Source organism: Nematolebias whitei, chromosome 8, assembly GCF_014905685.2.
Source record: "Nematolebias whitei isolate Nwh7 chromosome 8, NemWhi1, whole genome shotgun sequence".
Classification (NCBI taxonomy): domain Eukaryota; kingdom Metazoa; phylum Chordata; class Actinopteri; order Cyprinodontiformes; family Rivulidae; genus Nematolebias; species Nematolebias whitei.
The window spans coordinates 19534478-19558458 of NC_056505.1; the positions used below are offsets into that span (position 1 = coordinate 19534478).

At 38.9% G+C, this 23981-nt stretch overlaps 1 protein-coding gene across 3 annotated transcripts; it reads right to left on the reverse strand.

The window, feature by feature from the left end:
• Positions 1 to 51: 51 nt before the first annotated feature.
• clip1a (CAP-GLY domain containing linker protein 1a) lies at positions 52 to 23879 on the reverse strand. Of its 3 annotated transcripts, XM_037681027.1 has the most exons (27): positions 23770 to 23879; positions 19047 to 19334; positions 17999 to 18546; positions 17269 to 17393; positions 16934 to 17150; positions 16634 to 16831; positions 16459 to 16550; positions 16146 to 16206; positions 11614 to 12522; positions 11331 to 11447; positions 11196 to 11253; positions 11036 to 11119; positions 10741 to 10897; positions 10353 to 10515; positions 9827 to 9934; positions 6458 to 8881; positions 5630 to 5767; positions 5407 to 5513; positions 5174 to 5294; positions 4999 to 5051; positions 4811 to 4831; positions 4366 to 4483; positions 3291 to 3441; positions 3134 to 3186; positions 2585 to 2590; positions 1028 to 1155; positions 52 to 940 (listed from the first exon to the last, which is right to left on the reverse strand). In XM_037681027.1, the coding sequence occupies exons 2-27, from the start codon at positions 19135 to 19137 to the stop codon at positions 712 to 714; spliced, it is 6477 nt and encodes a 2158-aa protein (XP_037536955.1). In that variant the 5' UTR covers positions 19138 to 19334; positions 23770 to 23879; the 3' UTR covers positions 52 to 711. The 3 variants fall into 3 exon arrangements, with proteins under 3 accessions (XP_037536955.1, XP_037536957.1, XP_037536956.1); XM_037681029.1 differs by lacking the exon at positions 6458 to 8881; XM_037681028.1 differs by lacking the exon at positions 2585 to 2590.
• Positions 23880 to 23981: the final 102 nt, after the last annotated feature.

Consider the following 23981-nt stretch of genomic DNA (forward strand, 5'->3'; position numbering starts at 1 on the left):
TTTCCAATGCAAACAACTAAATCCATAAGAAATGTCTTTAAAAGTCAGGGTAGGTGAGGTTTTACAGTAAACGTGAAGTTTCTTACCAATCTTCCAGCAATCCATTTAAAGGAAACTATAAAAAAAACTCCCATTAAAGCCAAAAAAAGTGAGTTTTACTGCTTCACTCCAAACAGCAGTGAGCAAATTGTCTTCCATCATAAAATGACACATTATCAAACCATTTAAGAGTACATAGCATTTCCAAACATAGAAAAATAAACTTTAGCTCACCATTTTCTTTTTTGCACAATCTGACATTTGTTTTTCAATCAAGTATTGTACAGCTTCAAATAAACACTTTTTATACCATTTTATTCTTGTAGCCCCGGACAATCTGTGCAAATATTGATAAATTATCTGATCTGAGGAAGCCCAACGCTCGTCTCAGACCAGTACATCCACTTACAGAGCTCTCCCACTCAACACTAGTCCAGGACACTGAAAGTCACTTACGATTGCAAACAAAAACTTCAATGTGACGCGTTTCTGGATGTCTCGGAAAGCTCTGATGGTTGCTCTGACAGGAGAGCTTAAAGGCTGGCGTGGACAACAAAGACACTTGGCAGAAACGAGCACACAGAAAACAGTAGGTCTAGGAGCTGAAAAGCAGAGCGTAACCGAACATGATGTGCAAATTTACTGATTGTGCGAACGAGTTTACAAAGGCTTTTAAAAGGTCTGGTCATCGTTACAGGATTCGGTCCAGTGGCCAAAGACCTCGCAGATGTCGCAGTAGGGTCGCTCTTCATCCTTATTGCCGTGGTAGGTGGTGTGAGGAGGCGAATCTGGAATCTGCGTCTGAGTGGGACAGTCCTCCGTGTCGTGGAGGTCGAAGCAGTCGCAGATGTCGCAGAACAGTCTCGGGGGAGGCTTTTTCTTTACGGGCTGATTCTCAAAGCTGCGCAAGGACGACAAGAAACCAGCCAAGAGTGAAAATGAGTCCAGTGAGACGATAAAACGAGCTTCTGCTGTGGATGGGACTTACCCATCACTGTTATCTAGTTCACTCGGATCGTTCCCATTGAGAGCAGCAGCTGCCATTTTCTCCAGTTTGTCTTTGAGTTCCCCATTTTTCCTCTGAAGGTCAACAATGACTGAATTCAGGAACTCAATCTGTGGAAAAATAAATAAAACAAATGTATAGAAATGTGGCATAAATTCTGGTCTTGGCAAATATTGATCTATAATGTAACAAATGCATCTTAGTATATATATTTTTAACTTGTAATTTAGTGCATTTTATTTTCTAGTATCGTGGTTTTTGGACGAACATAATAGTTGTAGAAAAAAGTTACATAATAGTTGTGTCGTCATACCCCCTGGCCCAAAAATGAATTTGGTTTGCTGCGAGTTGTCATCAAAGACAAATCAAAGCTTGAAATGAGTCACTGGGAGAGCCAGAAAAATACCCAAATGATTCAAACCAACTTCACAGATGTCCTTTATGCATTTTTGATAATCTTTTAGATTTCATTACAGCAGTCCTTCTCAAATAGTGGGGCGCCCCCCCTGGAGGGGGGGGGGGGGGGGGAGCAATGCCAGGGAGGGCACATGTGACCCCGGGGAACATTTTGCGGCAGGGATTAGTTCTTTTTTTTTTTTTTCACCATTCTCATTGTGTCAGGGTGCGTTCAGCAACTGTTTGCTCAAATCCGTCAACTCTCAGTCTTACTAATAATAAAGTTATGAACAAATATGTCTGTCTTGTTGTTTGGGAGCCGTGATTGAACCGTGTCGCTGTGACACCTCAGCTGGTGACGCTCTGGACGCTTGTCACCACATGCGACGCATGCGACAGAGAATAAACTCAAAGCGAGAGCGTTACCTGCTCCTCTTCCTCCTTTACTTTAACAATTTATTTTAGTTTGTCAAAGCACAATGTGTGTTTTTAAATACAGAAGTAATGTTTAATAAATGTTAGGACTCTATTCTTTGCCAACAAGTCCTCCGCTCTGGACGCATTTAACCCACCGCACGCAGCAACAAAGAGTATAAAGTCAACGCGAGAGCAACACCTGCCCCCTCTTTCCTCTTTCGCGTTGACAAAATTTTTTAGTTTTATCGATTGTCACAGCACAAGTTTGATGTTTTTAAAATTTGTTATAAAAACAGATGTTTAACAAATGTTAGGACTATTCTTTGCTAACAAAATATATTTTGTCATTAAACAACTTGTCAGGCTCTTCTCTTGTGAGCGCATTAATAATTTTGTTGTAAGTTGATCTATATTTCTATCTTTTTTAATTTAATGTTAATAAGGGTGCAATGTTATGCAGGTGTACTTATAACAATATTTTAGACAAATTATACTATTTACAGTCGCGGCAGAGAGTTGGGGGGCGAAATGTTCACTTCTTCCTATGGGGGGCGTAACCGAAAATAATTGAGAAGCACTGCATTAGAGAGTGGATGCTTCATCAGCGCATCAAGCTTGATTCATCTTCAGACGACGGTTTAATATTTTCCCCACCAACCACAACGTGACTGAATGAGACAAGTGAACGACATGCACAAATGAAGCTGATGAAAAGCATCAACAAACCGCTGCCTGATGGTGGTGTAGCCAACATCAGAAACAGGGAAGAAGTGAAGAGTTGAATTTAGGAAAAAGAAAAAAAAAAGAAACAACATGAAAACATCAATTAGGATCCCCGTTCTTCCAGACAACCCACTCATGTCAACAGGAACACGTAACATTTCTGGATAAACAAGTTGTAAGTGAAAGTTGACACGCTGATGGAACATTATAATCTGATGTTGCTGAAATACCTCTCGGTGGTGAAAAGATACTGATGAACAAAGAATCGCTGTAAGCTGACGTCATGTCAGAAGCGACATGTTTTTATTAGTTTTAACACTTATCTCTGTAAAACAAAGCCGTCATAACCTATAAAATCCAGATGATAAGCGCTTAGACGTACATGAGTAGTAATTATACAATGACAAATTATACCAATGGCATTTAGTAAGATCTCAAAAAACACTGACAAAAACCCAATAAAAAGATCTCATTAGGTTAGGAAAGCATAATTTCAAATATATACAAAAAAAGAGCCTAAAATTCCTATTATTTAAGTGGAACAGTACACACCTGACCCTCTGCAGTCTCTCTATCTTCTTTCATTTGGTCCAAAATCACATCACCTGGAAAACGGATCAAGCAGATTATTATCCTTTTGTTTTTCAGCTCACACAAGGATTGATCCAAGAGCTGTAACTGAGTGTTTTATAGTTACTTCCAGTGTTACCTGAAGCCTTGTTGACATCGTCGGGTCCAGCAGTGAGGTCTTTCTCTAGTCTCTGGATTTGCTCCCGTAGAAAAGCTTTGTCCTGCTCCAAGGCCTGAATTGTACTCTGCAACTTCTTAACTGAGGCACTTTCTTCACGCACTGCAGCCAGCTTTGAAGAAAACAACCAGATTTATCAAATACAGATGGTATGGTACAGTTCTTTTGTCTCCTAAATTATGTTAACAAAACAGACGCTAATACAAACATTAATTCAATCTGCGTACTCGTTTAGTAAGTCTAGATTTAGGAGTTCAGTCTTCCTCATGCAAAAATCTACACCAGATTTTAGAAGATCTGGTCCGATTCTGCTGAGAAATGTGTCACTTCGTTTGCACCAGAAACTGAAGTTTCCGACTGACATTCTTCAAAGCTGAACTTTTAGGTTTGGAGGAAAATATTTGAAAGCACACAAAAATGAAAGCAGGTCATTACTTGACTGAGAAATGGCATCCTGTTCGGAAACGTGCCTGTTTAGTCTGATTTATTTAAAACCTGTAAATGAGATGATGCTAGGAGGTGCATCACCGACATGCGGTCCTTGTATCTATTCTTTTAAAATATAGTTCTAACCAGTTGTGTTTTGAATCCCAAGGATCTACTGTCCAGATTACTAAATTATTTATCAGCACTGCATCAGGCTCAATGAAACAAATGGGAAGAGTTGCTGTTAAGCCCAGGTGTGGCTGGAGTTAAAAAATAAAATGAAAGACACCCAGTTGACTACCACACTAGCTGAAAGTGGGCAGAAATGTTGGCATGTCTTCCTAGCCAACAAAAATAAATAAAAAAGCATATTTAGTTTAATTTTCTGAGCTGCATACTAAACAGTTCTGTCAATCGCATGCCTTTTTAGACAACTAGACTACTCAAAGTGTTTACAACACAATCTGTGACAATGAGGGATTCAGTGTCTTACCCAGAGACACTTCGACAGCATACTGATGGAATCAAACCCCCAACTCTCTCATTGTGGGACGACTGCTCTAACCACCCGTTTTAACTACAGTGTAAAAATCAGAGACCAGTTTCTTACCTCACTCTTCAGGTTTTCCACCTGCTGCTCCTTTTCTGAGATTAAGGCACTTGTTTTATAGATGGACTGTTGGAGGGTGGCCTTCTCCTTGTCCGACTGCTCCTTCAAAGTGCTTTCGCTGTTCAACACAAAGTCGGGAGGTACGACATGCAAATATTAAAAAGATCATTTAACTCTCTTCACAAAAAATGTTTTTATGACAGCTCTCCAATTTAGGACAGCAAACAATTTAATGGTCTTTTGATCACAATAGATATGCAAGAAGACAAAAAACTTTTTTGAGCTGACTGTTGATAAATGTAAGAGAAACAATGGCACATATCAAAGGTGAGAACCAGAGGCCACATTTGTCAAGCAGGTGATCTATGATGTGCTGAGAGCTACACGGTCAACACATTTGTCTTATGAGGTGATGATGACAAGACATTAAAAAGACATCAAGTACCTGAAGGCATTATTTGGCAGGCTTTGAAGAAGAAAGAAAAATACTGTAACAGCCATTTTATCCTCAATGCACTGCGTGTAAGTGCCAAGCAGATGAAACAAACCTGCTTTTAAAAACTCTATAACAAGATCAACTGTGCAAATGTCACACAAAACCTGGATAGCAACAACAAATAAAGAATAATTTACCTTTGTTTCAACTCTTCCAGCTCTTTTTTGAGTTTTAAATGCTCATCCTGTAGCTGTGGAGAAATAGGTGAAATTCATACATGGTCAACAATTTACAAATACTAACACCAACATAATATTAGTGTTAGTATACAAAACACTAATAATATTAGCACCAACAGTTTTAATGTCTCACCGCTACAAGTTCACTCTGGTCTTTGTGACCGTTATGAAGCTGCTGGGACAGCCGGCTGTTCTCATCTTGCAACGTCTGCAGGGTTTGTGTCTTCACAGAAACCAATTCTTTAAGTTCCTCACTGGTTAAATAAAAATATTTGTGTAGAACATATGTTAGCTTGTGAATGACTCCTCATATGTGATGATGTAATAATGTAGACTGCTAATTGTTTACATGTCTTGCTAACTCACATGTCTTGGCATAAACTCTTTATCTTCTGTGTTTCTGTGCAAAGCTGCTCTTTGGACACGTTCAGGTCCTCTTGATACTTGGAATTCTCTTTCCCCAAAGTTTCCAACTAAAACAATGTTTATATAAATGTTATAACAGAAAAATATCAAACAAATATTAATGTCAGTGTTGGTGACAAACCTGAGTCATTATTTTAATGTTTTTGGCTAAAACTTGTCTCACCTGGGTCTGCATTTCCTCCTTTGAGCTCTGGAGCTCCTCCAGCAGGGACTGAGCTTCGTTCTTCTCCTTCAACAGAACGGCTTTCTCTTTCGTCAGCAGGTCAAGAGCTTCAGAAGTCTTCCCTGCAGCCTCGGCAGCCTAAAGCAGAACATTTACTAAGACCAACTAGTTCAAATCAAACAACACATCGATAAACATTCACTGGTTTCAATCTGGGAGAATTTAGGAAAATTTCCATCTATTTGAATGCACAATTTGGAGCAACCAAATCATTTTATTACTATTGGAATAATTACCTACACACATGCATATTTTTCTTCAATCAATTAAGAAGATTAAAATAAGAATTTTGGTGCAGTGTACCAACACTTTCCAGATTCTGGTACACTCTTATAAATAAGAAAAATATTGCAAAAAAAAGAGAAAAACAGTATATACTCTAAAAAGAGAAAAACAGTGTATACTCTAAAATATTGGTTTTACAACCTGTGGCCTCAGAACGGAGACAGAAAAACAACAACGTTGCGTAAATATGTAGATATCAATATCCTTTAAAAGGCAAGCTGTTGGACTTTAAGTGTGTGATAAAAACGGCTTCACTGCCATATTGGTGTAACCCTGGCTGGATTTTGTTTGACATTAGCTCACGTTATAAGCCCACAGGGAAAAGCTGGGAACTAAGCATAATAAACAACATCTAGTAAATGAAAGATGAAGGTTAGACACAAAAAGAAAAGGGAGACGAACCAGCAGACATGCAGTGAGAAGGTGGCATAGCCCCAGCAACTCTAAAGTGTGAGTCAGTGATTAGTACAGGAAGAGAAATACCTCAAGCTGCTTAGAAAGGACATTTTTTAGTTGCGACTCGAGCTCCCTGACTCGCTGGGCGGCTTCATCCCTCTCCACCTGCATGGCACCCTTCTGAGCTGTGAGATCCGAGATGCTGGAGGAAATTTCTTCTTCAAGAGCATCCTTGTACTGTTTTTCCAGCTTCTCTCTCTCAGTTTGCTGGGCCTCGACTTCAGCTGCTAGCTGTTCCTTGCTAGCCTGCAAACACTTCACCTCGTCAACAAGTGAGCAGCGTTCGGTGAGCCAATTTTCCTTCTTTGAGCTAAGAGAAGAGATTTCAGCCTTCAACTTAGCCTGCACAGCGAATAGCTCTTCTTTCTCTGTGGCCATTAAAGTTATCCGTTTGTCCATCTCTTCAAGCTTAGATGACAGCTGTTCCTTTTGTTCTACGAGTTCACAATTTTCTTGCTCCTTCTGCATTAGTTTGGTTTTCAAAGTCTGCATTTCCTCTGTTAAAGAGCTCTTTTGTTCATCAGCATTCTTAAGGCTGGAAGAAAGATCTTCACGTTCCTGTGTAACTGTAGACAACGTTTTCTGAAGGTCCTCAAGTTGTTTGGAAAGATCGTCTCTGTCAAACGTGGCTTTACTTCGTTCACCGTATTCAGCTTGTAGCTTTGTCTCAAGAAGTTTGCTGGCCTCTGAAACAGACTCAATCTGATTTTTAAACTCCTGAATCTCCCGAAGCAAAACCTGGTTCTCCCTCTCCAAAGACTGCACTTTATTTTCAGCCTCAGCTTGTATCGACTGAATGTGATGGTAATTTTTATTAACGTTATCTACCTGTTGAACGAGATCTAAATTTGATTTCTCAAACTCCATTTTTATTCTCTTCTGCTCAGCAAGTTCAGTTTTGGTCTTTTCAAGGATTTCAGCATCAGAGCGAAGTTTCTGCAGTTCACTTTCAAGGTCGGTCCTCTCCCGTTTCAAGGTGGTCATTTCAACTTCCAGCTCGTTTTTCTGATTTTTGGCTTCCTCCATCATTGTCATTAAACGGTTCTTGTCTTGATGAAGGTCAGCATTAGCTCTGGTATTTCTGTCCAACTGGTCCCTAGTTGTTCTGATGTCACTAGCAAGCTTCTCACGCTCAAAAGCAAGAGCCTCTTTCTCCGATATGGACTTTGTGTACTTCTCCTCCAACTCTCCCTTCTCCACTGCCAAACGCTCATAATCCATCTTCTGCTGCTCTACAGCTGAATCCAAGCTCATCTTTTCTTTTCGCAGATCATGCAGAGCCATCTCAGTGTCTGAAATCCGAAGGCTCAACGTTTGCTTCTCCTGCTCAAAGGAGGAGAACGCTTCTTTCATCTTCTCATTAGAACGAGACAGTTGCTCTGTTGAGACATGCAGCTTCTTTCTGATCTCTTCCACCTGCCCAAGGAGCTCCTGTTTCTCATTAGAGACTTTTCTTTGGTTTGCAAGCAGGTCCTCTTTTTCTTGCAGAAGGTGAAGCCTCTCAGAATCAGTCACTTGACTGCTGGTTTTGAATTCTTCCAACAACTGAGACAGGCTCATTTTAGAGGCTTTAAGCTCCTCACATTCACGGACAATCCTCTCCAACTCTTTCTCTGTAAGGCTGAGCTTATTCTGGAGCTCCTCTTTCTCTGTCTCGAGGCGTCTTTTGTCCAAGGCAGCAGCACTGAGTTCAGAGGACGTCCCGATCTTCTCTTTTGTCAGTGTTTCTGTCAGGGCCTGAAGCTGGGTATTCTTCATTGTAAGATCCTCTTTTTCTAAAGTCAGCGACTTGAGTTTGCCCTGAAGCTCGGCACTTTTTGCATCAAGAGAGTTTCTGGCATTTCTAGCTGCATCTCGCTCTAATATAAGATTGTCCCTCTCAGATGTGAGTTTTGATTTGGTTTCACTGAGGTCCTCTTCGAGCCGGTTCCTTTCTTTGCAGAGGTTTTCATAATCCTGAAGCAGCTGCTCCTTTTTAGACTCAATTTGCTGGATGTCTATTTGATGCTTCAGGACGCAGTCGTTCTTCTCTGAGTTTTGTCTCTGAAGTTCATCAATTTGAGCCAGATATTCAGCTTTACTGTGCTGCTGTTCTTCGTTTACGGTCTGTGCCTCCTGAAGGAGGCGCTTGAGAGTTTCCATTTCCTTATTCAGTGAAATTCTCTCTTCATCTGACTGTTTTTTATTAGTGAGTAGTTCCTCTTGATGTTTTAAAAGTTCATGTTTTGATCCTACCAGCTCTTCATTCTGCTCTGAAAGCTCTTTGCAACTAATCTCAAGGGCAGAAAGCTTATTCTGCATTTCAGAAACCTGCTGCTCTAACTTGTCTCTCTCAGTTTTAACATCCTCACTTTCCTTAAACAGGTTTTCCAGATCTAGATTCTGCTTTTCCAGTTTATTTGACAAATGATCAACATCCTGTTTGTAGGAGTCAAGCTCAGCAGAAAGGAGCTGGGAAAATAAAAAGGTAAAAGAAAAAAAAAGAAGGGAAAATATATGTATATATGTGCACACACACACACACACACACACACACATATGGTAGCGAATAAATATCAAATAAAGCATAAAAATATGGCAAAATGTCACACCAACACTTATAGCACATTTCTTTTTAAAATGTAAAGAAAATGTTTGCCTCAGCCCAACTTTATTTGTAATACTGACAATAAATCCACCAGACTTAGCTGACCTAAACAGAAAATCTGGGAGTGTTTGAGCGCTTTAAAAATGTATGCATCTTTAAAATTAGCTGCACAAATATTAAGACTTTTGGTCAAATGAATAATAAATATTAAATGTAGAATGCCAGTATTACAAGTGAATGTCGCAGAACAACAACAAAAAATCTTGGGCAGAAAGTGAAACTTCTGCTAAAACGCAGAATAATAAACACCTGAAAAACTTAAGTTACAATAGCTGAAAATGAAATGCTGAACACAGATCAATGGATTTGGAATGGATACACACATCTGAACCCCCACACCTTCATGCACACTTTAAACTGCAGAGTTGAGAAGTAGCTTGAATAATTGGTTTTACATGCACGCACTCTCTCTCCCTCTCTCATAAATATATAGATATATAAGGTCTAAAGTACCCAAAGACTGTACAGGTTTCAGAACTTCTCCATCAAAGCTGTAGTAATAGTAAATATATGTACATAGTAAATATATGCATAGATCTAGTAGAGTGCTGTATGAATGGGTAAATGAGGGCACAGATTGTAAAGTGTTGAGTATTTCGATAAAGATATACTATATAAGTAGTCCATTTACCATTTAAATATAAATATAATGCATGAAATGTTATCTACTGTACAAACTATTCACTTTTTAAAGCCATACAGTGTCGTTACATACATTAAAAACATTTCATTAACGTTACCTGGTTTACCTTATTCTTTATGGTAACTTCCATGAGCTCTGAAGCCTCAGAGAGGGACTTCTTATTTGATGCCTTCAGATCCTCAACAAGGATCTCATTTTGTTTAAGTGTAGTCTCCTATCAAACAGAAACAAAAGAGCAAAGTAACAATCACAACACAGCATTTTTAAGCCTTTTCTGTCAGTGACTGAAGCGATTTTTACATGCACTGCAGTACTAAAACTTTCCTGGAACATTGTAGCAGGATGACAAGTGAAAAAGCAAACATCAATAACATTAATTTGAGACCCAACATATTCTCCAAACAGCTTTTCTACAATATCTCCACAAAACTACTTGGTGACACTGTGTGAAAACCTTCTCTTGTGTAAATAGTGATTGTTAAACAAGTCTGAACCAAATCTGCCCATACATTTTTTTCCTTTAAAAACACATTTAAAATGTCTTAAATTACACAAAGCAGTTTAAAATTAAACAAATTTAAAAACAGATTTTTTATTTTCAACAAATTTGTGACGGTTTCTAAAATACTGACCAAGTTATTAATTTTCTCCTGAAGGCTACTTATTTGAACCAGATGCAAATCTCTATTCTCTTTCAGCTCCTGCTCTTTCTTTGACTGCTCTTGCTGGAGTTCTTCTAAATGTGCCACCTTCTCCTTCTCTTCTGCGAGTTGATTCTGCAACTCCTCGAGTCTCCTGCGTAATGACAAAAGAGAGAAAGTAGACTATAAGTAAAAGTAGACTATAAAGTGAAAGATTAAAACAACTGAAAAAATTATCTGCTTTGGCATTGAACAAAACAAAAACAACAAATCTACAAATTAATAATATTAGGGGGAAAAATCTTAATCATGCTAATTTGATATTATTAAAGTAATATAACCAAGTAAATATAGAAGAATAAGAGAATAGGTTTAGTACCTTTCCTTTAGTGTGAGGTCTTCATTCATTTTAGTCAGCTGAACTGAACTATTACCAGATGTCTTCATCATCTCGAAAATATCCTTTTCCAGCTTACTTTTATCTTTTGAAAACTGCTCAAGCTTTTCATCTGCAGCCTTCAGTTTCCTTTCCAATCCTAAATTAAAACACAAGTCTGGTTATAGGATTTACTTCTTTTTTTTTTTTAACATGGGAAAAATACACTAACATGCAAAATGGCAAACGTGTAAACAGAATATTTAAAAGCAGGACAATGCAGTTCTAGCATGCTCACCAGTAAGCTGACTCCTTAGAGACTCCGACTCTGTGGATAAAAATGTGCACTGCTCTTCTTTCTTGCTGAGATTCTCACGTGTTTCTGCAGGGGAGAAAAAGCTGTAATTGTGCCAGATGAAAAAGGTTGTAGTGAAATAGTTATCGTTATTCCATCTTACCTTGCATAGTTTTAGCTGATTTTGCCAGCTTCTCTGTGCTTTCATCCAATTTATTTTTCTGTGAAGAAAAACATTTTTGTTCAAGGTTTTATGGTATAACAAAGTACAAATTCATAAAAAGTAAACAAAACCCACCAAGCTTTCAAGCTCTTGTTCCAGAGAGTCCTTCTGCTGCTGTACAGTCGTCAGACTCTGCTGCAAAGAGACAACTTCTTGCTCTTTGCTCCCCAACTGTGAGCTCAGTTCATTAACCTGCAGCATATATCAAGTAAAAGCATACAATAAATTAAAAAAAAAAAAAAATTTCATAAAATGAGAGCTATATTAATCTAATTAAAAAACAACCTCAACAAAGCTCAAACATATTGTAACAAATAAAAAAGTCCTTAAAATAAACAAGTGGTGTTTAGGAACCCACCTGTGTAGAATGGCTGTTTCCTTGATTTTGTACATTTTCTAGTTGACTCTTGAGAGTTACAGACTCTTGGCTTTTTTGTGCTAACTGGCTGCTGAGAGCCTCTATCTCTGCTTTGTGCTCTTTGGTTTCTCCATCTTTGTCTTGAACCTGCTGTGCCATGACTGCTTCTTTCTCCTCAAGCTCCTTCACTCGAACTTCAGCAGCATGAAGCTTTCCAAGAACATCCTCCATCTCCACAAGGTGCTGCTCTTCTGCTTTTTCCACACCGGACCGCAGCGACTCTCCCAGTCGCTCCTTGTCCTCGGTTAAAGACCGCAGCTGTGCCTTCAGGACCTGCATCTCCTGAGTCCAGGCTGAGACACCAGCTTCACGTTTGGCTGCAGCCTCATCTAAAGCTAACTTGTGCTCCATCTTGAGCTTTTCTAGAGCACTTTTGGCCTCTACAAGCTCCTCTGCCTGGGCCCCTGCACCTTTACTGAAGGAAGCTTTCAGCTCTTCCATAGTTTGTTGGTGGGAAGTCAAGGCAGACTCCAATTTGGAACGCCATAGCTCTACAGCGTCAGCATTCTCCTTCTCAGCTTGGCTTAATCGTATCTGTAGCTGCTCTTTCTCACTAGACAGCTTTACAGACGAAGCCTGAATCTGTGCAACTGCTTCACCATGGGTTTTTTCTTGATCTTCTAGTCTTTCTTTATACTTCCCCACCTCTTCTTGCCATTTAGCTTCTTGAGATGCCAGCTGATCCTTAAGAGAGTTTATCTCTTCCAGCAGTGGGGAGACAGAGTTTGAGTCTGAGTCTGAGCTCAGTTGGATCCCAAGACGCAGCTGCATGTCAGCTACTTCTCTCGTCTTCAACGAAAGGTCTCGCTCAAGATCCATAATGCGAGATCTTTCTGACACAGTAGCGACCTTTAAAAGCAGAAATTTAGCATTTAAAAACATTTTTCTAGTCAACACAAGTACCATGTGTAATAAAAAGTTAATTTGTAAAGCCACATGTTACTGTTCCTAAAATCTGATAATTGATGAAAAACCATTCAGTTTCCTAATGAAAATATGTACCTCTAAAAGAAGCCATAATACTGTCCTCTTGTGGTTATGAATTGTATAGTTTGTTTAGGGAGGCGTCAACTATGGAGCTAACAAAGTGAGACATTTTAAATCATTTTAAAAATGTATTTATTGAACACTATGCCATTACTGACTTTATGTTAAAAAGAAATGAACAAAAATAGTTCATTTTTATCCAACTACCTTGAATACTCTGCTTCTAAAACAAATACTGCCTTTTGCTGCTTAAATATACCAATTTAGTTTTGTTTTGACGGGTGAATATTCTCATTAAAAACATTTTACAAGTGCTGATTTTTTTAAATAGAGATCAAATCAACCAAACAGTAATGTTGATAAAACTTGAAAATTTAATACTATGGAGGAACACCAGGATGCGTAGTCTGGGAAGTGGAGCAGGTTTTAGACTAGCAAAACGCAGGGACACCAAAAAGCAGGACAAATGGATGCCAGGGAAGACTGAGAACGTAGAACATAGGACATCTAAGAAAATGACTGGCTGGGAGAAGGGACGAGACTGTCTGTCTGGTTAAGCAGCATTACAAGCAAAACACTTTTTTTGGCAACTTGTTAAAAACAATTAGATGCCATCCTAAGTTGTTATTTTGATGTTTTAAAATAGAACATGGTATAAATAAAAAAATTAAGTGGCAGGAGGGTAAATTTGGAGAAATAATTAAACTAAATTTTCCCAGCTAACTTTTCACAGAATATTTTCAACATTCATAACTACTAAGATGCATACAGTACAAGCTGATTAATTGATTCATGTTTTGTATGAAGACTGTTTTTATATTAAACTTAATCACATCCTTTAAAAGTTCAAGTCCCCACAAGCCCATAACCAGCCCAATTACTGATCACTTCCTCTCAGTAAAATCTAACTCCTTTGCCCTCTATACCTGGTTCAGGCCCTCTTTCCCAACGCAGCACACCCCAGAGCAGAATTCATTACCCTAGTGTCTTCTAACTCTCTTTGGAGTTTCTCAGCTTTGGTCTTTTCAAAGAGCAGGTTCTGTTCAAGCTCCTTAATGTGGACATGCTCCAGCCTGGTCTGCGTCTGTTAGTAAACAAGGAGGAGAGGAAAAGAACACACCAGTGCCACCATCACATGCCAGCCCAACGCAGACAGAGAGGGAGGGAAACAGCATAGAGAGTGTGTTTGTGTGTGTCTTTGTGTGTGATGATGGGAGAGGTTGGGTGGAGGGTAAAGGATGAGGTGTGATGATGGGTGGAAATGAGTAAACAAACCCCATGCAGAAATTTCATGCTGTACAGCGACAGCTCAACACAGGGACTTTTACACACGAGTGGCAGGAAATACAAGACAAGCAGATTTATGGGTATGCATGATAAGTTTGGAGATGGGGGCAGTCTAGCTGTAAACATGCAAAACTGATACCTGGTAAACAAAACAAATACTGTTATTATATACAAAAAAGTTTAAACCAGGATTCTGTATCACACTTAAATGACTTCACCATAGCATGAAGAGAAAGCATGAAAATATCAAATCATCATGGGCCAGACATGTGACTAACATAACAAAAACCACAGAAAAGTTTTGGGCTCAAAACAAAAAATCTCATTTGACATCTTGGTGTGATGTGACATTAATAATCATTTCATAGAATTTTCTGGTAAAGTTTTGCGCTTTTAATCTAAAGTTTAAGTTTCATATTAAAAAGGGGAATAGCACCAATTCCTATTTAAAGGCTCATGATGCAATTTAACATATTTTTACTTGATCAACTATAATTTATTTGTGCACTTTTAATACAATACCTATAATCAACAACTAATCTAAATTCCTGAGGAGTGTTATTCCTCTTTGGCTGAAGAGGCCAAAGGGATTCAAATCTGTGACTGGGGAAAGGAATGACATGGGCACATCCAGTGGTTTCATGCTGAGCATTGGACCAACATAAACGACAAGGAAGAAAAAGTTAAGAGATCACATCACTGAACAAGGAGGCACTGAAAGTTACAGCTGAACATTAGTACAACCTCAACAGCGTGCAGCTAAAACAGTTTTTAGTTCAGCCTCCTCATGTTATTTTAGTTGGTGTGTATCAAGCTGCATGCATTTTGTAATCAACTCAACAGTGAAGTAATAAACTGTTAGTGTACAAGTTTTTTTTTTTAAAGGGGGGGATTTTCTAACCCTGTTGCTCTAATTTTCAAGATTTATTTCAAGCCTGGATGTCCTCAGGGTAGTTAGGGTGATTCCCTGTGCAGCTCTGTGGAATAAATAAATGACTTGATCAGGAATGAACATAAACTGCTGGGCTCCTTAACACTGTCTATTACAACTTTGTTGTAAATAAAAAAAAATTAAATTTATTGTAAAATAAATTGTTAAGGGGGGGGGTGTCCTGTAAAATGACCAGAATTACAATAAATGGAGCCAAATTGATATTGCTCTATACAGTAGTCCCTCGCTACTTCGCGGTTCGTTTTTCGCAGACTTGCTCTATCTCGGTTATTCAAAGTAAGATTGGACATGATGCACAATTGGCTGATTGATGGATGAGCCGCACAATCGGCATGGAATTTTTATTTAAAATAAATTATTTAAAATGATTTAGCACCTGCTGCACCTGTGTGCAGCCCACAGCTGCAGCTGGAGGCAGAGAGCTGAGATCATAACATGTTGTGCTCTTTTAGAGCGTTTAGAGTTGAGAAAATTGTTAGGGACATTGCAAGAGTGTGGGAAGGATTTAAAACACCTTAATATATAAATGTATATAAATACTAAAATAAAATACTACTTACTACTACAGTAAATACAAAATTAAACTTACTACTAATACTACTACTTGTGTACATAATTTCATTCCATCTCATGTACCTACCACATGAGATGGTAATGACAAAGTTTACTTGAACTTAGACTATTGTATCCCTACTTCGCAGAACCTCCGCGATAAACGGGGGACTACTGTATTACAATAGTTACAAAATAACAAAATTAGGATTTACTGCAGTTCAAAAAAAACTTGTCTAAAGGCAAGTATTTGTGTATTTTACACAAGACTGGTACAAGGTTAAGATTGTAGTAAAAAGTCTAGCAGTATGACTTTAAATCTGGTGTTTAGACATTTATTTCCTATTTGGGCAAACTCTTGTCATAAAGCCGGAGTTTCACTGCTGCGTGCATTTCACAGCTCTTCTCCTAATACTAGATGAAGCCAGCATCAAACTATCCATGCAAACTCAGTTAGGGAGCGCAGAGAGGATAGCTTTTATTGATACTGACAGATAATGCAAAAGACCTGAATCAACTTGATGAGAGCTCTGTGACAAAGGATTCCAGCTGATTCTGAAGCTTAACTTGATATATTAAAAAATATTTTTTTTAAACAGAAAAACAAGTTCTCTATCCCACAGTCCTGCCATGTTTTCATTTATGAAAATATCAGTGCTGCAAAGATACTTGAAGAGCTATGTTGTACATTTACCTCCAGGTCTCCTTTGGTAATGCAAGCTTCTTCAACACGAAACTGAAGGTCCTCCACCCTCCTAATTAACATAAAATAATTCACTAATAATAATATTAATGACAAAACAAACATGAGCACTAGAAACTGTTCAAAAACTGTCACATTAGCTAAACCTCAAAACTTAAACACAAAAATATAATTTTAGTGATAATTTTATTATTTGAACTGGTTATCAGGTATATATAATGGATGGATGAATGGATGTTATCTCAACATTATAAACCTTAAAATTTGAGTGAATGTTTGTCTTTGTCTCAAATTGAACACTTACCTGCGCTCCTCCTCCAGTTGATTCAGCAACTCCACTTTCTCTTTGTCTGCAGCTTCCACTAAGGCCCGCAGCTGATCCATTTTTGTCTCCATCTTCACAAAGACAAATCACAATTGAACACAAACTAATAAGTGACTTGGGAAAACTTTAATTCTCAGTTAGTGAGTATGATGACCTGCTCCTGATCGTCCCGGAGGACACCAATTTCTTGCTCCATCTCTCCAACATGGCTGGTGGCCTTAGCAACCTCAGCTCGTTCCATGTCCCTCTCAGCCATTAGCTGCTCAATATGCTGTTGCTTCTCCTTCAGCGCCTCCTGCAGGGCTGTGGTGCCTGAAATCTTTCGATTATATCTCGATGACGTCTCTGTTAACTGTACAACCAGAAAATGTAGCATTAACATGCCAAATATGCAAAATAAAATGAATGAATTTACTTCTTAGGTTTATTGTTATAGAGGGGGTTCTTGTCTTACCAGGCCAGTTCGACTTGGCTTAGTGCTAACAGAAGACGTCACCGAGCTCATGGTACTAATAGATGAGGCACTAGGGCTTCTCTTCAGCCCTGTCGGTGTGGCCACTACTTTTCGAGCTGTTGCTTTTGCTTTGGCTGGTGTTGTGGAAGGAAAACCTATGCGTGTGACTTTGTGAACGGGAGCAAATAAGCCATACTTGGGTTGGCATTGAAAATATCTGCAAGGACACAAATGAAAAGAATCATAATGAAAGTGTTAAAATGAAAAAAAAAAAAAAGATGTGTGGTTGACATAACTTTTCTGTTACTCATTCCCAGATCATGTAGCTTTGGTACCTGGTGCCAGCCACTGCCCCATCATTCTTTCCAAGTGGTTCATCCAGTTCCACACCACACCACTCGCCTTTAGCAAAATCAGTTTCTCCAAGGAAACGGACCACCCCTGCTTTTGTACCACCAACCTGAGAACAGACATAAGATAACATGGTCCTAAAAGATAAACGTCTTTTCTTGCTAAATCTTGAGTGAGATTGTTCTAGAAAAGGAACAAACATGTTCAAACTTAAAAAAAGAAAGATGTAGTGCTAATTAACATCAAAGCATTTTTTCCTACCAGCTATTTAAAAATACATAGATTCACTGATTACTAAATACATCTGATCATGGTGAGCACATTTCCTCTATAGCCCTGCTGGCATGAGCATTACTTCCTCTTAACAGAAATAGTTACACAGTCTGCAGGCTCAGGAAAAGATCGAAAATAGGAGAAACAGTTCAGAAAAAGGAAGATTATCAGCATTTTAGAAATTGGTTTAGATGATGCTATACAGATGGAGATTGGGCACAGCAGTGAAAGACACTAACCATTACAGAAAGAGTTTTAGAAAAGAAGAAATGGGTAAAATACATGTTTTCTGAGACATGAGTTGTGCATCTTTGAGGCTTACTATTCACACAAACATTGACGTTATTAACAGACTCAAGAAGTGCTTCAAAGTTCAATCACTTTGCTGAAACACTCAGGGAAGAAAACACGATGTATTAAAGTTACTGCAACAAACATTACCAGCACACGGTCCCCGATCTTCAGCTCCCTTTCCCCCTTCTTGACTGAGCCACTCTCAGAGAGGTTGGAGACAGATTCGCTGTTGGTGCGTGCAAGGTTTGAAGATGGTGCAGCTGTCGAAGTGGAAGGGGCCTTCTTAGCTGTCGCAGCACTCGTGGGCATTGCGGAGTTTGTGACCGGTGTTTGTGGGGCAACACTTCCAACTGAAGGGGTGGGCGACGCAGCACGGGACTGCGGTGCGGTCTGAGTTCCATTGGCCTCTCCTTCTGTGCGAGACAACTTGGAAGGGCGGGTAAATATCCCCCGAAGGGCTTCACACTGGAAGTAGCGCACACCTGCAACTGAGCCATCGTTCTTCCCAATCGGCTCATCCAGGACAATTCCTGCCCACTGTCCTGGGGCAAACTGGGTCTCTCCTAAAAACTGTATGTTGCCTGGTTTATTTCCATTCACCCAAACTCGCTCCCCGACCTGGAAGTTTTCCTCAGCTTTATTTTCATCTCCTCCACTGGCACCTGGAGCTGATTTGTCTGTCCCAGTAACTTTAGCTGTGTTTAGAAAGAGAAGAGTTTTCCCATTAAGTGAATGACTTGTGTCAAACAGATATAGAGCCTGACACATCAAATTAATTTAATTACAGTTTACTACAGCACTCTCAAGATGAATTAACAATTTCTTACTGTAACTGATACATATTTAGCTTGACAAAAATCTAAACATCTAATGTCTTCTGTGTTGATTAAATAAATTCTAAGAAGGCACTAAATAAACAAAGATTAATTTCATTTATAACTACTGAAATGTAGGACTATCTGAGCTTTGTCAAGACAAAGCACTCACAAATTGTACAACACAATTAGGGCCAATTTTTTTTTTTTTGATGCTCACAATGTTTGTATCAAATCTGCAACCTTTCAGGAACAACACCAGAAATAAAGAAAATTTAGCCCTAACAATACATTTTCCCAAACGTGCAAGCCCAAGGATTTGGCCTATTTAATACCATGCATTCAGGATTAGTATGAAGATGAACTATAAACTTGAATACCTGTGACTGGGTTTGTTTTAGGCGCTCCAGTTCCAGGTGGCTTAGCTATCTTGCTCGGGACTTTGATCCCAGTTGATTTGGCTGAGCTCATATTTCCTACAATGATCTGACCCACAAATCTTGTGTCTGTCAGTGGGTACAGACTGGCTCCAGAACATCAAAACAAGTGTCTCCAAGTCCCTGATGGCAAAGTTGTTCTGTCCACACCAATTTTAGAAAAGGAAAAGAAATAACTAAAAAGTAGGAAAAGGGAAAAGGGAGAAAAAGTGTAGCTTACAGAAAGGAACCCTGTTGAAACAGAGAGCAGACAAAAAGTAATGCTTAATTTGGTGTTTTTTTACTTTAATATATACATTTCTTTAAAAACCCTAATAGGACCACAGATACTTTAATCAGAAATTACATCCTTTATTGAAAGACTCACCAGAGAAGGCACTTTTATTTAGTAGAAATGTATAACATGTTTTCAGTAAACTAGTAGATAAATATATTTGAAGCATAGTCATTGATTTTGTTTTGGGTACTGAGTTAACAGAGAGATTGTGTTTCTGTTATGACAACAAGCTTCTCTGTGTACACAATGTCACAAATCTAAAAATACTCTGTTAAAAAAAAAAAAAAGAGAGCGGCCAATATTCAGTTTATGGTACAGCAATCACGCACCTCTTCCTTGAACTGACCCTGATTACAAAACACATGGGAAGTCAGTCATTCTGCCATTTAAAATCATGTAAGGCTTACTGGCAACTTCTCGAAAACAGGATTACTGTAGAAACATGACCAACACAAGCTGCAGCAGATTATCCTGTTTGTCGGATTACCTCAACAACCACCAAATGGTTGAACGCTCTAGTCAAGCTTTCTCTGCACAACGTTACTGTGTGCATGTGTGATGGTTTAGTACCTGCATCATTTTCACTGAATGAATCAAAGAAAAGAAGATCTACTGATAAACTCAGGGCCTTGGGAAAATATGGACGAGATCTATAGCTTCCACATCTATTTCAGTGAAGAGATGGTTCACGCTTACACAAACCTTGCAAAACAGGTGCAAAGGAGGAGAAATACTAAATATGACATTCCTGATGCAGCCACCATCAGTGAGGCTAAAATCACAGACAATCTGAAGCAGAGGAAACTGATTTAAGAAATATCACAGCATACGATAGCAACTGTAAATATAAAGTTAATATGACACCTTGGGAAAAAACTAGAAGGCTTCTGGGTAAGAGCAGGGGCTTATTTCATGACATTATATAAATGATCCTGATGCACGCTTAATAATCCAGGTAGAAAAATCTAAAAAGTTTAGTCTGGTCCTCTGGACAAGTTCAAAAAACAAAAAAAATTGTAGAAATGTTTCGTCTTTCATCTGAAAGACTTCTAGAAGTCATAGAAGGTCTTCTAAATATGAACTTCTATGATTTCTAGAAGTCTTTCAGATGAAAGACGAAACGTTTCTTCAATTTTTTTGTTTATTTAACCCGTCCAGAGGACCAGACTTAACTTTTTAGATTATATAAATGAGTTGATATGAGCACATCTCTCCCATTTTATCCTCACTCCAATGGCTGCCCGAGCATTGTAGGATCCATTTTAAAAATACTTATATTTGTTTTTAAATCTGTGAATGCCCTTGCCCCACCCTACCGCTCTGAATTGTTGCATCCCTACAAACCCTCCTGCTCGGTCAGATCAGCTGAGCTGCTCCTGAGGGACCTAAAACCAGACTCAAACTCAGGGGGATCAAGCTTTTGCTGCTGCAGCTCCTAAACTGTGGAGCGAGCTGCCTCTCCATCTCAGACACACCTCTACATTGTCCATTTTAAAAACTATTTTTAAAAGCCACCTGTTTTCTTTGGCATTTAACACTTTGTAAATGGTTGTTTTTATTTTTAACCAATTTTTTATTTTGTAGGTTTATTGTTTTGATTGTTTGATCAGATCTTGTGCATTTTACTAGTGTTTTTAATTGCATTTTGTATTGTGCGAGCCATGTTTTAATGGGATTCTGTACAGCACTTCGGTCTGCTTTGGTGTCTATAGCAAATAAAGTTGGATAGGATTGAATGAGTGACAACAATGACTTTGCCTTTAATATGAAGCCATAAGTTGAAAATGGCTAAAATACCAAAATACATAAAGCATTCATGAGCACAAGCACCGACTACTGCAACATTTGGTAAACTAACAAAAGGTCCTGCTTGAACTTCATATATTTGAAGATGTTTAAAGTCCCCCCCACACCCCATCTCCTATTTTAAAATAAATAACTTTTTCTTAACACCACAGTGTAAAAGCATACTTGTTCAGCAGGTCACAGAAAAACATACCTTTCATTTTTTTTTGAAGGTTTACGAGGTTAAGTGTATTTATTGAACAAAACCACAAAAAGGATGTTACTGGGAGGAGGTGTTGGGACTGACCTAGAACTCACAGAAGAGATTACGTAAATCTAAAAGCTGACAGTGTGTCCACCCAAGATCTGAAAAGTTGATGAGGGAGGACGAGGAGGTCTGGACAACCCCACTCAGTCCTACGACCCAGTCCTGAATGAGCCGCTGAAAATAGATGGATGAGTTGATGGAAGAAATGATAAGAAGCTCTTCAAATTCTTCAAGACAGTTTCCCAGAATGAAAGGTGACCATCAGCGAGCACGGCTTAGTTTGAACCGAGTGTTCCAGTTTTTCTTGAATGATTCTTATTAGTGGCTTCGAGTCAAAAGGAGGTCAGAGAAAGAAATACCTCAAAGGCTTAAGATACCACAATACAAATCTAAATCAACATATTAAGCTCCTGTATCTAACATTCATAACAAAAATAAAACAGTTCCAATCTTAAAATTGATTTCATTAAGTTTTATTTAATAGCAAAGCTTTACTGTTGTGTAAAAGTGAACAGTGTTTCAGCTCTGATTGGTAAGCTGATGTAGTCAACTAGACATGATCTACATACAGTTCAAACGTTCCCAGTGATGTTAATAATTTGCCGCCAACTTTCAGTCTAATCTGTAGCTTGGGACAAAGCTGAACACCAACGCTTTGCACATTTTAAAAAGGGACTCAAACAGTATCAAAACATTAAAATGTTAAGTTTACTGGAGGTAAATCCCTTGCACTGTAGTCTCATTTTTTATGATGTATTCACAAACAAAAGCTGATAAATGGCTTGTTGTAAACAGAACTGAAATTCTTAAATGGCAACCAGCTTCTGCTTTCAAGATGGAAAAAAACTGCATCTCCTGCATTTTGACAAAAATGTAAACAGCGATGACAGCATCACTGCTCTCCACTATATAAAACATATTCCAATTTTTTAACCAATCTGTTTTACACAGAAGCATTTTTTTAAATAAATGTTTATTTTTTTATGTGACTGGAGATTGTTACACAAACCAGGCAGCTTTCATTCCACGTCTTTCAGTGGGTTAAAATTAGCCTGTGACTTGACAAATATAGAACCAAGTACAGCAGGTTAAACTCTGACCACCCTACCTCTACAGTCCTGAATGCTGGGGTATCCCTTTACACTTCTGCCTCACACAATAAGAATCTCTATCTGCAAAAAACACATTCACATCTACAAAAAAAAGTGCATTATCTGATGCAACGCACACTCCCTCTTGGTTTTATCATCAAAAGGACAATCTCAGCTCTCTGTTCCTTCCTCTCCAAGGAAACATCTGCTGGGATGATTATGTGGGCCCCAGCTGGCACTGACACAGAAGGTGTGGAAAAGCAAACTGACCAAAGAAGAGATGCTGAGGGATGGAGTATCTTCTCAACACGTTCATGGATTTTGATGTTAACAATCCTTAAATAAAACTAAGCTCAACAACGGTAGCACTTTGTTCCCTACACTGACTGAGGGCTCAGACCTAACTATGATATGTGGTAAATACATAGAAAGGTAGACAAGAATGGAAAAATATATTTTTTGTGAAATGAGCAGTTGGTCTTGTCCTTACATGTGAGCCCATGTGCTGTTCAACATTTTACAGATAAACATTTTAAAAGTGGATATCAGAAAACAATTTGTAAAATCTCATTTGCAACATTGAAGCTTTGATAATCTGTTCAAAAAGACTAAGCCGCTTTCCGCCCCACACAAATGCAGAAAAGCTAAATCAGAAAAGCTGAAACACAGTTCAGTCCAGATTTCAGTACATCACAATGCTTAAGTGGCCTAAGAACCAAATCTGCCTGTTCACTTGAGCTTGTAGCTGTCGATGAGGTGGCACATTTGCGAATAAACTGACATGTTAGCTGACCTTGAGCTGTCTGGATAAACTCGGCGTTTGGCAAGGTGCTAATCATGAGAGCCGAAAAGCTAACAAATTCCACAAGTCCAGAAGTGTCTGCAGTGTCTCAGAAGCTCAGGAAACGCTGCTGCTGCCACAGATTAAATCACCTGCATATATAACTTCCCTTACTGGCCGTTGATTTAACTGCCACCTCATCGGTTCTCTTAAATTACTCCTCTTCGATATCGTGGTAAAAAAAAAAGGCAGACGAGATTAGTTGCTAAGTAACGTTAGCAACGAGGCCCGAGCATTACAGCACACCGGTGGTCCGAAGAGCTGCTGTATAGACCAACAGACACGTCAAGTGTCGTCTAGTCTACCTGAACAACTTTCTTTTAGAGTTCACTCCTCTTTAGAAGCCGTAAAGAAAAGAAAGTCCGCAAAATATGCAACCTGCCAGGGCGTGAACTGTTACTAACCTGATATGTTCCTCAACAGCCTCCGTCTACCGAGAAAAGAAAAAAACAAGAACAAGCTAACGAGCTAAGTACAAAACTACGACTGCTTGGATCTGGCACGAGCACTAGCCCGCCCCTCCAACCGCAGACAGGAACGTCAGGGTGCTAACCAAAGATATGTTGACTCAAGAGGACACCCTCCCTCAAACAAAACATTTAATTCCAACGGAAAC